The sequence below is a fragment of the Palaemon carinicauda genome, chromosome 45 (genome assembly GCF_036898095.1).
Source record: "Palaemon carinicauda isolate YSFRI2023 chromosome 45, ASM3689809v2, whole genome shotgun sequence".
Classification (NCBI taxonomy): Eukaryota; Metazoa; Arthropoda; class Malacostraca; order Decapoda; family Palaemonidae; genus Palaemon; species Palaemon carinicauda.
The window spans coordinates 19,339,607-19,352,106 of NC_090769.1; the positions used below are offsets into that span (position 1 = coordinate 19,339,607).

General features: G+C 38.3%; 1 protein-coding gene and 1 long non-coding RNA gene across 2 annotated transcripts in view; one reads left to right on the forward strand and one right to left on the reverse strand.

Moving 5' to 3' along the window:
- Nucleotides 1-12,500, forward strand: part of LOC137634909 (uncharacterized) — a 178,723-nt gene that overhangs the window by 64,286 nt on the left and 101,937 nt on the right. The window lies entirely within an intron of this gene.
- LOC137634908 (serine/arginine repetitive matrix protein 2-like) overlaps nt 1-12,500 on the reverse strand; it is a 121,506-nt gene that overhangs the window by 32,029 nt on the left and 76,977 nt on the right. Inside the window, 1 exon segment of the mRNA XM_068367455.1 lies at nt 9,239-12,500. This exon segment is cut by the window's right edge and continues 170 nt beyond it. Coding sequence (XP_068223556.1) covers nt 9,239-12,500 — 3,262 coding nt within the window.

A 12,500-nucleotide genomic window follows, 5' to 3' on the forward strand; every position in this document is an offset into this window, starting at 1 on the left:
ATTATGCTTTACAAAACTTATGTGCGTAGTACACTCGAGTACTGCAATGTGATATGGTACCCACACTACCAAAAGGATATTGCGCAAATAGAGAGTGTACAAAGGTCCTATACTGCTAGAATAGAAGAAGTTAAGGACCTTGATTACTGGGAAAGACTGCAATTTTTAAAACTATACAGTCTAGAAAGGAGAAGAGAACGCTACATGATAATACAAGCATGGAAGCAAATAGAAGGAATTGCTGAAAACATCATGGAGCTTAAAGTATCAGAAAGAGCAAGCCGAGGTAGATTAATAGTGCCAAAAAGCATTCCAGGTAAACTGAGAAAGGCGCACAGGACATTAATCCACAACGCACCAGCATCGATAATGCAGCGACTATTTAATGTGCTGCCAGCTCATCTAAGAAACATATCAGGAGTGAGCGTAGATGCGTTTAAAAATAAGCTCGATAAATACCTAAGATGCATCCCAGACCATCCAAGACTGGAAGATGCAAAATACACTGGAAGATGTATTAGCAACTCTCTGGTGGATATACGAGGTGCCTCACACTGAGGGACCTGGGGGAACCCAAACAAAAAATAAGGCAATAAGGCTCTCTCTCTCTCCAGTTGTAGCGTATAAGAAGAAGTATTTGCTTCTTCGTTTGAAAATGCTTGGAAATCGTCACCAAGATCTGGGCCAAGAGAAGAGAAAATAGTGCCGGGTACGAAGAACTAGCTATATAAATGGTTCCAAATATTAATAGATATTAATCTATCCATTAAATTAAAACTAGAGGGGCACTCAATAGAGTGCAGACCTCCGCTGTGGCAGCTTATTTTTCGATCTTTAGCTCGACCTGGACCTTTGACCTAAACATGTATTAATTGGCGTGGATTTTTATACACTCAAATATGAACCAAGTTTGAAATCTGTGACAACGATATCCAAAGTTATGGCTGATTACGTGAATTGGACATTATGCTTAACCGTGACCTTGACCTTTGACCTTCCAGCTTTTTACATGACAGTCAATCCATGCAACTTTCATTGCTCTACGATGTTTTTGTATCTTTCCACAAACATTCATTCATTCGATTGATTTTCTTACTTTTTTTTTATATTTGATCAGCAGTGTTCTTTAATGACCACAAATCTCGGAAATAAGTTTAACATTTGCAATGGCTTTTTCATTGTATCCTACACTGTTAAAAAAAAACTTATTTTAATTGGAAAATCTCCGTAAAAATACACTACTCTAAGCCGTATTTCAGTAAAATACAAGCGACCGTAATTTTACCATACGTTGTTGTTATATTTTACGGGTCTGTGACCGTAATATAATTCCTCTACATCAATAACCTTTTTTAAAACTGTAAATGCATGGCATCATATATTCCAGGATTTTTTTTACGGCAAAAACAATGTGTGTAATGCTATGTTATTTACTGTACCTAAAATACGTCCTTCGTATTATGGGTCTTTGGATTTTTTAAAAATGTATACACACTTTTTGAAGAGTTAATAATTATAAAAGGTGATTAAGAGATCAGTAAGGACTATTGAAATTATATCTTCCTCAGAAATTATAGTTCAAAAGTAGATCGTATTATACTGTTTTAAGTCAAAAACATTTGAGTACTTTACAGACTGTTATATCATATTTTAATGCATTATTTATAATTGTGATGTTTTTCCTGAGAGAGAGAGAGAGAGAGAGAGAGAGAGAGAGAGAGAGAGAGAGAGAGAGAGATATGATAACATTGAGGGAATACGGTGTAATTAATGAGAAAGTAATACATATTACTATTAATACTGAAAAAAAAATAATTCAAAAGAACATGAAACTGGAGAGAGAGAGAGAGAGAGAGAGAGAGAGAGAGAGAGAGAGAGAGAGAGAGAGAGAGAGAGAGAGAGAGAGAGAGAGTATATTGGCTCAGCTTCAATACATATTTATTATAGAGTCACTCACTCTCCCCTCCACTAAAGACAAACAGCAATACACTTCCCAGAAAATTCTAGTGTCCTCGTTGGCAAAGATGCTGAACCTCTTGCGCGCGGAAGCACGTGCTCGCAGGTGCAATCAAACACGCTCGTGCGCGCTCTCACGACACAGAAAGACCGAGAAAGATCACAAGCATCTTCGGTTATCTTTTGTAACGACTTAGATGACATCCGTTTGCGATCGCTTGTGTTTATATGTTTGTGTCTTTTAACTGTTATTATTATTATTATTATTATTATTATTATTATTATTATTATTATTATTATACAGGTTTTAATACTGCTTGAAAGTGATTGATTAAATTTATGCTCTGGTATTCTGAAATTCAAAGGTCATGGACGCCGAGCATTGAATTTTTTTTTTTTTCAAAATTGTTTTTTTTTTCTTTTTTTTTTTAATGATTAAGTGATTTTCAGAGCTCTCAAAAAATATGATTCGCTGAAAAAATTCAGTTGAAATCTTAAAGATTAGTCTTTCCAAATATTATGATTGACATGGATAGTAAATACAGTAACCGATATTTTTTTTATTCTATCCTTTAAAGGTCTAAAGGCCACTCATGAATGGCAGGGGAAAGGGACAGTGACATTGCCCTATCGAGCAGGACAGTGCCTTAGAGAATGACCATATACACATATGATTAGCGCCCTAGCCCCCTCTCCACCCAAGCTAGGGCCGAGGAGGGCCAGGCAATGGCTGCTGATAACTCAGCAGAAAGACATAGGCTTCCCCAAACCACCTATCCTAAACTCACAAGAATGGTGAGGTTGCAGCCACCAAAGAACTAACGAGTTTGAGCGGGACTCGAACCCGAGTCTGGCATTGTAATATTTTTTTAAACATTTAGCAATTAGAATTGCAATACTACTAATATTTCTAGTAGTTATTATAATGGTTTACATATAGAAAAGTTTTATAGCTTATATAACAAAGAATTAATATCTTTGTATTATCTTTTTGCATAACGGAAGTGAAAAAATGCAGCGAATGTTTCCATGTTGAACAAGCTGACATGAGTCTCTCTTCATAATTTATAATATGAAAGATATATATTAACGTTGTTATTAATCTTAAGATATTTTATATTTATTCATTACTTCTCATTTAGTTTATATTTATTTCCTTATTTCCTTTCCTCACTGGGCTATTTTTCCCTGTTAGTGCCCTTATGCTTATAGCTTTTGCAATTAGGATTGTAGCTTAGCTAGTAATAATAATAATAATAATAATAATAATAATAATAATAGTCCCAGAAATTACATTGCTAGTATATCACTAATAATATAGATATCCCACTAAACCTCATTCATATAAAAGTCTCAGAATATTTTTCACACTAAATACTAATCATTATTTTCTCTATCCTCGGAATTTCTAATAGTCTTATTATATATTTTAATTCGACATTACCATTCCTTTCCCCAGTGTGCTATTTTCTCTGTTGGAGCCCCTGGGCTTATAGCATCCTGCTTTTCCAACTAGGAGTGTAGATTAGCCATTAATAATAATAATAATAATAATAATAATAATAATAATAATAATAATAATAATGGCAAAACGTTAGTGAGAGAATAGCATGAGTTGGGGGTGGGGGGGGGTAGGGGGTTGAGGACCCCCACCACAATGGATGGCTGTAGTGTTCTGGCACGCGCTCTTCACACGTACATACGTACGTACAAACACACTCGCACACAAGATAACCATTCTTTCCTTCCATTTGGTATTCTCTCTCTCTCTCTCTCTCTCTCTCTCTCTCTCTCTCTCTCTCTCTCTCTCTCAAGGTTATTACCGAGGTGAACATTCCATTTGCATTTGGTTTAGATGCGTTAATGAGTGGTGTTTAAACATTGTAACTGTGACCTTACAACGAGAGGACGCTCTAAAAAAGTATGAGAACGAAGGAGGGATAGAGGGAAGAGTATATTATATTATATATACAATATATATATAATATACTGTATATAGATACATATATATTGTAAAAATCATACATAACGTATATATATATACATACATACAATATATGCTTTATACAGTATATATATATATATATATATATATATATATATATATTATATATATAATATATATATATATAGTATATATATAATATATATATGTATGTATTTTATATAATATATATATATATATATATATATATATTGTATATATAATATATATATATATATGTATATATATATATATATATATATATATATGTATATATATATATATATATATATATATATATATGATAATATTAATAAAGAATATATATATATATATATATATATATATATATATATATATATATATAAAAGCTAATATTAATAATGATAATAATAGTAATAATAATAATAATAATACGCTTGACAACAGCACTACCACCGATACCTGAAGATATGTGACTCATCTCTAACGTAAACAAAGATTCTCTCTCTCTCTCTCTCTCTCTCTCTCTCTCTCTCTCTCTCTCTCTCTCTCTCTCTCTCTCTCAGAGAAACAAAGCCATTAAGCAAGGTGTTGATAATCCATCTCGGCGGAGAGCGATGAGTGAAGGATGATGATATGATCTTGAAATCCAACTTCTACCTCATAGTGAGGGGGAGGAGGCCTTGGGAGGGTAGGAGTCAGTGGGCGTGTGTTGGAATGTAGTGGACGTGGTCTATTAAAGGGAAAACCTCATACGTCCGACAGCCTTGAAATTTCTCGACGTCTTATCACTCTACTTTGGTGTGTCTTATTGAAGCTGTCACAATGGTGTAAGAGTTATATTGATTGAAGCTGTGTCACTCCAGTGGGAGGTCATTGTTAATTATATGATTATCTTGGTGAAAGTGACCAAGAGATATGATAATTGTTTAAACGAATTTAGATTCAATGCAGGATGATACGTTTTCGTCATAAATATCGTGAAAATATATCGCCGTGAAAATAGTTATTCAATTGCATTGCTCGCGAACATTTATGACCGCAAAATAATAACACTTATTTAATTGCGTGTAGTAATCCGTGTTTGCGGTTTACCTCATTCAGGGACGTTATTGAGAGAGAGAGAGAGAGAGAGAGAGAGAGAGAGAGAGAGAGAGAGAGAGAGAGAGAAAATTTTGTATTTGTGTGAAAATTATTAATTTTAATCCGGGTATTTCAGTTGAGAATCCGGTAATGTCCATGTAAGAATAATTATTACATTCCTTTCTTCTGATGTTTATATTGAATCCTTCCTTCCTTTTTGTAGTCTCTCGAATGCATCGGAGATCTGGGATCTTCAGGAAGTTCGGTTTTGCATCACTCTTGTCCATGGAATTTCCCTTTCTGCTTCCGAGGTCAGCCGGTCTATTTTCACTCTTAAATTTTTCGGAACTCTCTCTCTCTCTCTCTCTCTCTCTCTCTCTCTCTCTCTCTCTCTCTCTCTCTCTCTCATTATTATTATTATTATTATTATTATTACTACTAGCCAAACTACAATCCTAGTTGTTGGAAAAGCAGGATGCTATAAGCCCAAGGGCTCCAACAGGGAAAATAGCACAGTAACGAAATTGGTAAAGCAGATCCTATAAGCCCAAGGGCTCAAACAGGGAAAATAGCACAGTAATGAAATTGGAAAAGCAGGATGCTATAAACCCAAGGGCTCCAACGGGGAAAAGAGCGCATTGATGAAATTGGAAAAGCAGGATGCTATAAGCCCAAGGGCTCCAAGAGGGAAAATATCCCATTGATGAAATAAGGAAATAATAGATAACTAGACTACAAGAGAAGTAATGAATCAAAGATTTATAGTCTTACAAACTCAGACTTAATTTTGTTTGTGAGATATTGCTTTTCACCGGATTGTCTGTCTCCAATCACTTTAAGATATCAATTTATAAAAGGAAAGAAGACAGAATAAATAAAGATTGGCTGACGCTGCTGTAGTGATAAGAGTTAATATGGGTATTTTACTTTAAAAATATCTAAAGGACTTATTCACTACGTTGCAACGTGGAAAATATAGAAACTTTTTAGAATTACCATTTACGTTCTGCAAATTGAGTTTACAACCAAGTTATTTGTATACAATCTAAGTTAATTTTTAATTAATTACCATCATTGTCATTATTTCAACTTACAGTTATCGGTATGAAATATAAACGTTCCTTTATTTAATTAATTAATAATTATTATCATCAATTCAATTTACAGTTATCGGTATGAAATATAAAAGTTCCTTTTTTTAATTCATCAATAATTCATCGTTATCATTATTTCAACTTGCGTTACCCTATCAGTAAATGAATCCTTAAAAGAGAAATTGTTACTGAAGGGAACTCCCCGCTTGAGTCCTATGTTAAAACGTGAATAGCAAAAGGCTTGGCCGAAGTGATAACGTCCCTGACTGGTGATCGTCAGGCGGGGGTTTTTTCGAGTCCCGCCCAAACTCGTTAGTTCCTTTGGTCGCTGCAACCTCACCATCCTCGTTGAGCTATAGATGTCGGGTTTGGGGGAGCCTATAGGTCTATCTGCAGTCATTAGCAGCCATTGCCTGGCCCTCCTTGGTCCTAGATTGAGTGGAATGGGAGCTTGGGCGCTGATTATATGTAATAGGGTCAGTCTCTAGGGCAATGTCACTGTCCCTTGCCTCTGCCATTCATGAGCGGCCTTTAAACCTTTAACGAAATGCATTAATCGTTCATCCGTAGACGATAGAACAGAGAATTATAGGAATGATATCACCTCAGAAGCATCTTTTTTTTTTCTTTTTTTGCAACGGACCGAACATGTGAGGTAGTCATTCTCCCCCAGTGTAAACACAAGGTTTGTTTTCTCTCTCCTTCGTTTTCTTCCTCTTAAGAACCAAGCTAGACGTTCTGTATAAACGCCTAGAGAGTGTACTGTATACTGTTCACACCAACAAAGGCACTAGTTTCTAGTCCACTGCAGGACAAAGGACTATTAGCTAAGCTACAGTCATAATTGGAAAAGCAGGATGCTATAAACCCAAGGGCTCTAACAGGGAAAATAGCCCAGTGAGGAAAGAAAATAAGGAAATAATAATAACAATAATAATAATGATTATTATTATTATTATTATTATTATTATTATTACTAGCTAATCTACAACTCTAGTTGGAAAAGTAGGATTCCTTAAGCCCAGTGATTAAAGGAAACAAGAAAATAAATAAACTACACGAGAAGTAATAAACAATCTAAATAAAATATTTTAAGAACAGTAACAACATTAAAATATCTAATATATTTTCCATGTGTGATATAACATCATCTGACAGTTCATGGTAAATGAGAGGAATGGATCTTCTGACACTTCATTTGTTTGTTTCATTCTAAATCCAATTGTGTTGGTGGTTTTTAACGTTGCAATAATCAGGGTTCAAAGAGTAACTTTTCCAAAGGTATGGAGCAGACTTGAGATATATGTGTGTGTGTGTATATATATATATATATATATATATATATATATTACTTGAGATATATGTGTATATATATATATATATATTTATATATATATATATATATATATATATATATATACACATATACATATATATATATATATATATATATATATATATATATATATATATATATACTGTATATATGTATATATACATATATATATATATACTGTATATTTATGTATATACATATATATATATGCATGTATATATACAGATATATATATTTATATATATATATATATATATATATATATATATATATATGCATGTATATATACAGATATATATATATATATATATATATATATTTATATATATACATACATATATATATATATATCTCATATATATATAAATGTATGTTTATTTACAGATATATACAGTATACATACATACATATATATATATATATATATATATATATATATATATACATATATATACTGCATACATATGCATTTTTATTAATTTATTTATACATATCCACGTATGTTAGGTCATCTTTTCACCTTATGAAATTTGATGTTCATTATTGCTCAAACTTAACATCACTAAAAAAAAAGGAATGTAAACAATAAATCCGGATGTATTTAAGAGAGCCTTGCTCGGGAGAGACTTTCATCTAAACACAATCACGTCATTTGAAAGCCACTCACTCATGTCAATGTCATTCTCTCTATTGTCAGTTTAAAAAAAAAGATATAAAAACTGTCATGATCAGTGGCTTGTTTTTATTTCATTTTGCACTAATTTCCTTTCGTGGCCACACTACGCACTTTAATAATAATGTCCCGTATTAAATGGCATGATTTGAATTCACTTTTGTACCTGTTTAAATGTTTAAAAGATATATAATGCATTACAGTAGCAAGGGAAAAAAATAAGTTCCTTGCAATATAATGTATCATATTTTTTCACATACATAAACATACATTATTTATATGTTGAAATCTCTCATTTAAATTTAAAGTAATAGTTATTTGTAAACTTTTCTACCTGTTTAAATGTTTAAAAGATATTCCTATAATGCATTGCTGTGGCAACAAAAATAAATAATTTCCTAGCTAGATAAATGAATAACATTTTTTTCACTGATATATAAACATACATTATTCATACGTTGAAATCTCTCATTTAAATCTAAATTATTAATCACTATAGTTGTTAGTGTATCGTAGTGTTTCTGTTAAGCCCTTTTGAATTGGTTATTACTGCAATTTGAATAGATTAGTTTGAATGCGTTAATCATTATTGGTTTTTTTTCTAGTACATAATACATGAAATTACCTTATTTGAAATAAAGTTTTTTCACGATTTGAATAGATTAGTTTGAATGCATTAATCATTCTTGGTTTTTCTCTCGTACATAATAGATGAAATTAACTTATTTGAAATATAATTTTTTTACGATTTGAATAGATTAGTTTGAATGCATTAATCATTCTTGGTTTTTCTCTCGTACATAATAGATGAAATTAACTTATTTGAAATATAATTTTTTTACGATTTGAATAGATTAGTTTGAATGCATTAATCATTCTTGGTTTTTCTCTCGTACATAATAGATGAAATTACCTTATTTATCATGTAGTTTTCTTGTTACACTTTAATTCTTGTGTCGATTAAAGATTTATAAAGATTTTGGTTATGATCATCTGCAGTGTTAGTCACTATCCATTTTGCAGTAAGGGCCTGCGGGCATTGGAGTATAAACAGTGCAGGACTGAAATAGCCATGCACCCTTTGTGAATGTTTGTGTTTGTGTGCGTGTGTGTGTGTGCGCTTCACTTACCTTATACCGGTCCTCCTCCTCTCGGAAACAAATGGTCTGACTATCTGGCTGCAAACTTGTGTCTCGTAGTTTTCGGAACACTTTGTGATGTATAGGCGACGCCGTAGGAGTCTCAGTAGAAGTCGACGTAGGGGCTGATGAACTGGGTGGTGGGGGCGTGGAAGTACGTCTAGATCGCCTACTGGTGGGCGTTGAAGGTTTGCTCCCAGCTGCCCCATTTGATCTATACCTATCTGGATGAGGGTGGACGGTCGTGTTTGCCGTCGAAGGGCGCGGCGCTCCTGAGGGCTGAGTTTGAAAGGTAGGAGGAACTCCGGCGCTTCCTTCGGTAGACGAAGTGCTGCCCCTCCTCGAGGACGGATTGACCTTGTTGCGACTGCTGATGGTGGAACTGTAGAAGGTGGAGTTCGGGTTATTGCTCTTAGTAGATCTGCCGGAATCACGAGATGGGGAATCTCGAGAGAAGAAGGACCGCTTCGGGGAATCCGGTCCTCGTTTAGGAGAGTCGGGTCCTCTCTTGGAGTCAGGCATTCGTTTAGGGGAATCGGAGCCTCTCCTCGAAGATGATAAAGCATCCATGGTCCTCCTGGGGGAATAGTCATGGTATCTTCGAGGGGATTCGGGCGGAGCACGGATTGGAGAACCAGCTCTTTGTCTAGTGTCTGAAAATCGTCTCGGAGAATCAGGTCCTCGCCGCGGCGACTGCGTTGCCTCCCTTCTCTTCGGGATTGGAGGTGGACTCGCCGGGGGCGCCCGACTACTTCTGGGGTTCGGTGTGGGTGAGGATTCTTGGCGAGATCCCCAAACGTCGCGCATTTTTCGCACATTGTCCGACTGGATGTGACCGAAGCCGCTGTACCTCCTGGTCGGGTCTGGTTTCTGCCTGACGTAGGGCGGCAAGGGGACTTCCTCGCTCGACGACAAGGTCCTCTCTCGCAATCTAGGCGTCGTGGGCGACGGCGGCGCAGGTGAGGTAACCCTCGTTCGATTCCCTGTGGCACTACTGACATTTTGGGCGGATGTGTGTCGTCCGGCGGAGGAGTCGTGGGTGCGGCCCCTTGTAAACACGCCGCCCATACTACTGTCGAGGGCGGGAGCAGCCGCAGCAGCAGCACCACCGCCACCGAGCCGCGTCACTCGGTTGGGCCGAGTCTCGTGTGACAGTGTATGCGAAGGTGGTGCGTCCCGGGGGAGGGCCATCCGACCCCCTGCCCCGACCCGTCTTCCACCCTCCGTTGCGCAGCCCATGACGTCACTGCTCTGTATTTCTGGACTCTTTACTTTTGTGGGACGAACTTCCTCACTCGAAGTGACGTCATTGTTATCGTCGTCGAGGGGCTCAATGATGACGCTGCTCCGACGTTCGGCCTGACCTGGGGCGTGACGGGTGGCGGCGGAGGAGGAGGAGGCCTTGTGGTCAGGCGGAGAGGAAACTCGAGGCTGTTGTGGGCGCCTTTTTAACCCAGGTAGAGGAATGGAAAGGCAACCTTCCACCACAGAGGATTCCTCCTCTCTACGTCTACGTCCTCTTTGCCCTTCTTTCTTATCGTCATATTCATCAGTATCTTCTTCTTCTTCTTCTTCCTCCTCGCTGCTGTTGCTTTCGTGCACTTCGACGAAATTGGATTCGGGAGACGTCCTTGTAACGATATTTGGTGCCAAATTAAATCCTGATGGCTTTAAGAAATCACTGGCCTTTTCTCTTCTTTCACTATATTTCTCCCTCCCCAAGTCGTTCTCAACTGGGAGGTCATTAATAACACTGGCTGATAATCCTGACAATCGCTTCGTTTCCTGAATGACTTTTTCGGCCTGACTGATTATCGCGTCGACGTCAGGCTCCGACCCCGACAGAGATGTTGCAGAAGAAGAGGAAGAAGACCCGCCCCTTTTGTTGCGTTTCTCTCCCTCTTGTTTGTCACCTGAACCGTCGAGGTGGGTATAGGAAGCGGGCAATCGTGGCCCTGTCGCTTGCTGGCCGCTGGAAGAGTGTTGGCGGTGCTGGAAAGATCCCTGTCCAGCAGCGTGTTGTGCAGTGCCTGAGTTGCCAGAGATAATCCCAATATTTTTGCCGCTGCTGCCAGTCCACTGATTGGATTTGTCACTGTATGCAGCCGTGTCATTCCTTCTGTTTTCAGCTGCGGTGCTCGTTCTCGCTTGACTAGACCCATTACTCGAGCGGTCGTCCTCCACGATCACTAAATTTTCGATATCTCTCCCTCGGCGTTCGCACAGGGGCAAGGTAACAGCAGGTGTGCAAGGCACTGAGGTCGGCGAGAGAGGCGGTTTTTTCTTCTCCTCTTTCTCCTCCCCGCCACCACTTTTTCTCTTCTTACCTTCACCACCCACCAGGGTCACTCTCCTTCCCGCCTCCACCTCTACGGGGATGTAGTGGACGTCTTTGTCGCCACTCGAAGCAGAAGAAGAAGCGGAAGATGCGACAGCAGAAGCAGGGGCGCCCTGGCTGTTGGGAGAGGTCATGTGACTGAGGAAGTGGTTTTTAAGGGCATCGGAAGGGCTGTTACTCCGCAGGTCTCGTAGAAGGTATCCCCCTTGAGAGAGGTTAAGGCTCGTTGGACGTTGCCTTGGCGCCGACGAAGAATTCCCGGTGTCAAACAGAGTGCCATTTCTAGGTAGGCTGGAGGAAGGCCTTTCAAACGCCCCCTGATTGACATCTTCCATAACATAATCCATGGGGATGGTATGCCTCTTGGGATCGCTCATGCTGTTCAGGGATACGCCTCTCGTTGGTATACTTCCGGTGGCGACCATTGGCTCTCTGACTTTGGCACCGCTCTTCTGGTGGACACCACCGTCACCTCCACAATCGCTATCGGCACTGTTTCGATGTGGCACCCCGGTGCCACTCTTGGCCTTGTCTTGGCTACTACTCACCTGTTGCGTTAGTGGCTTATCGACGTCTTCTTTCTTTTTCTCGATTACCACTTCGTCTTCCTTACTGTCTTCTTCCTCATCTTCCTCCTCCTCTTCTTCCTCCTCGTCCTCGTCCTCCTCATCATCATCATTGTCATCTTCTTCCTCTTCTTCTTCTTCATCATTATCATCATCATCTTCCTCCTCCTCCTCCTCCTCTTCCTCTTCGTCCTCTTCCTCTTCATCTTCCTTCTCTTTTTCATGACGCCCATCGGCCACCTTCTTCACCCGAGGCGTACCCTCTCCCCCTCCACCCTTGCTCCCAACGAAGTCGTCCATGTACCTGCCCCCACTCTTGCTACTCAGCCGTTCGTTATAGTCGTCGTCA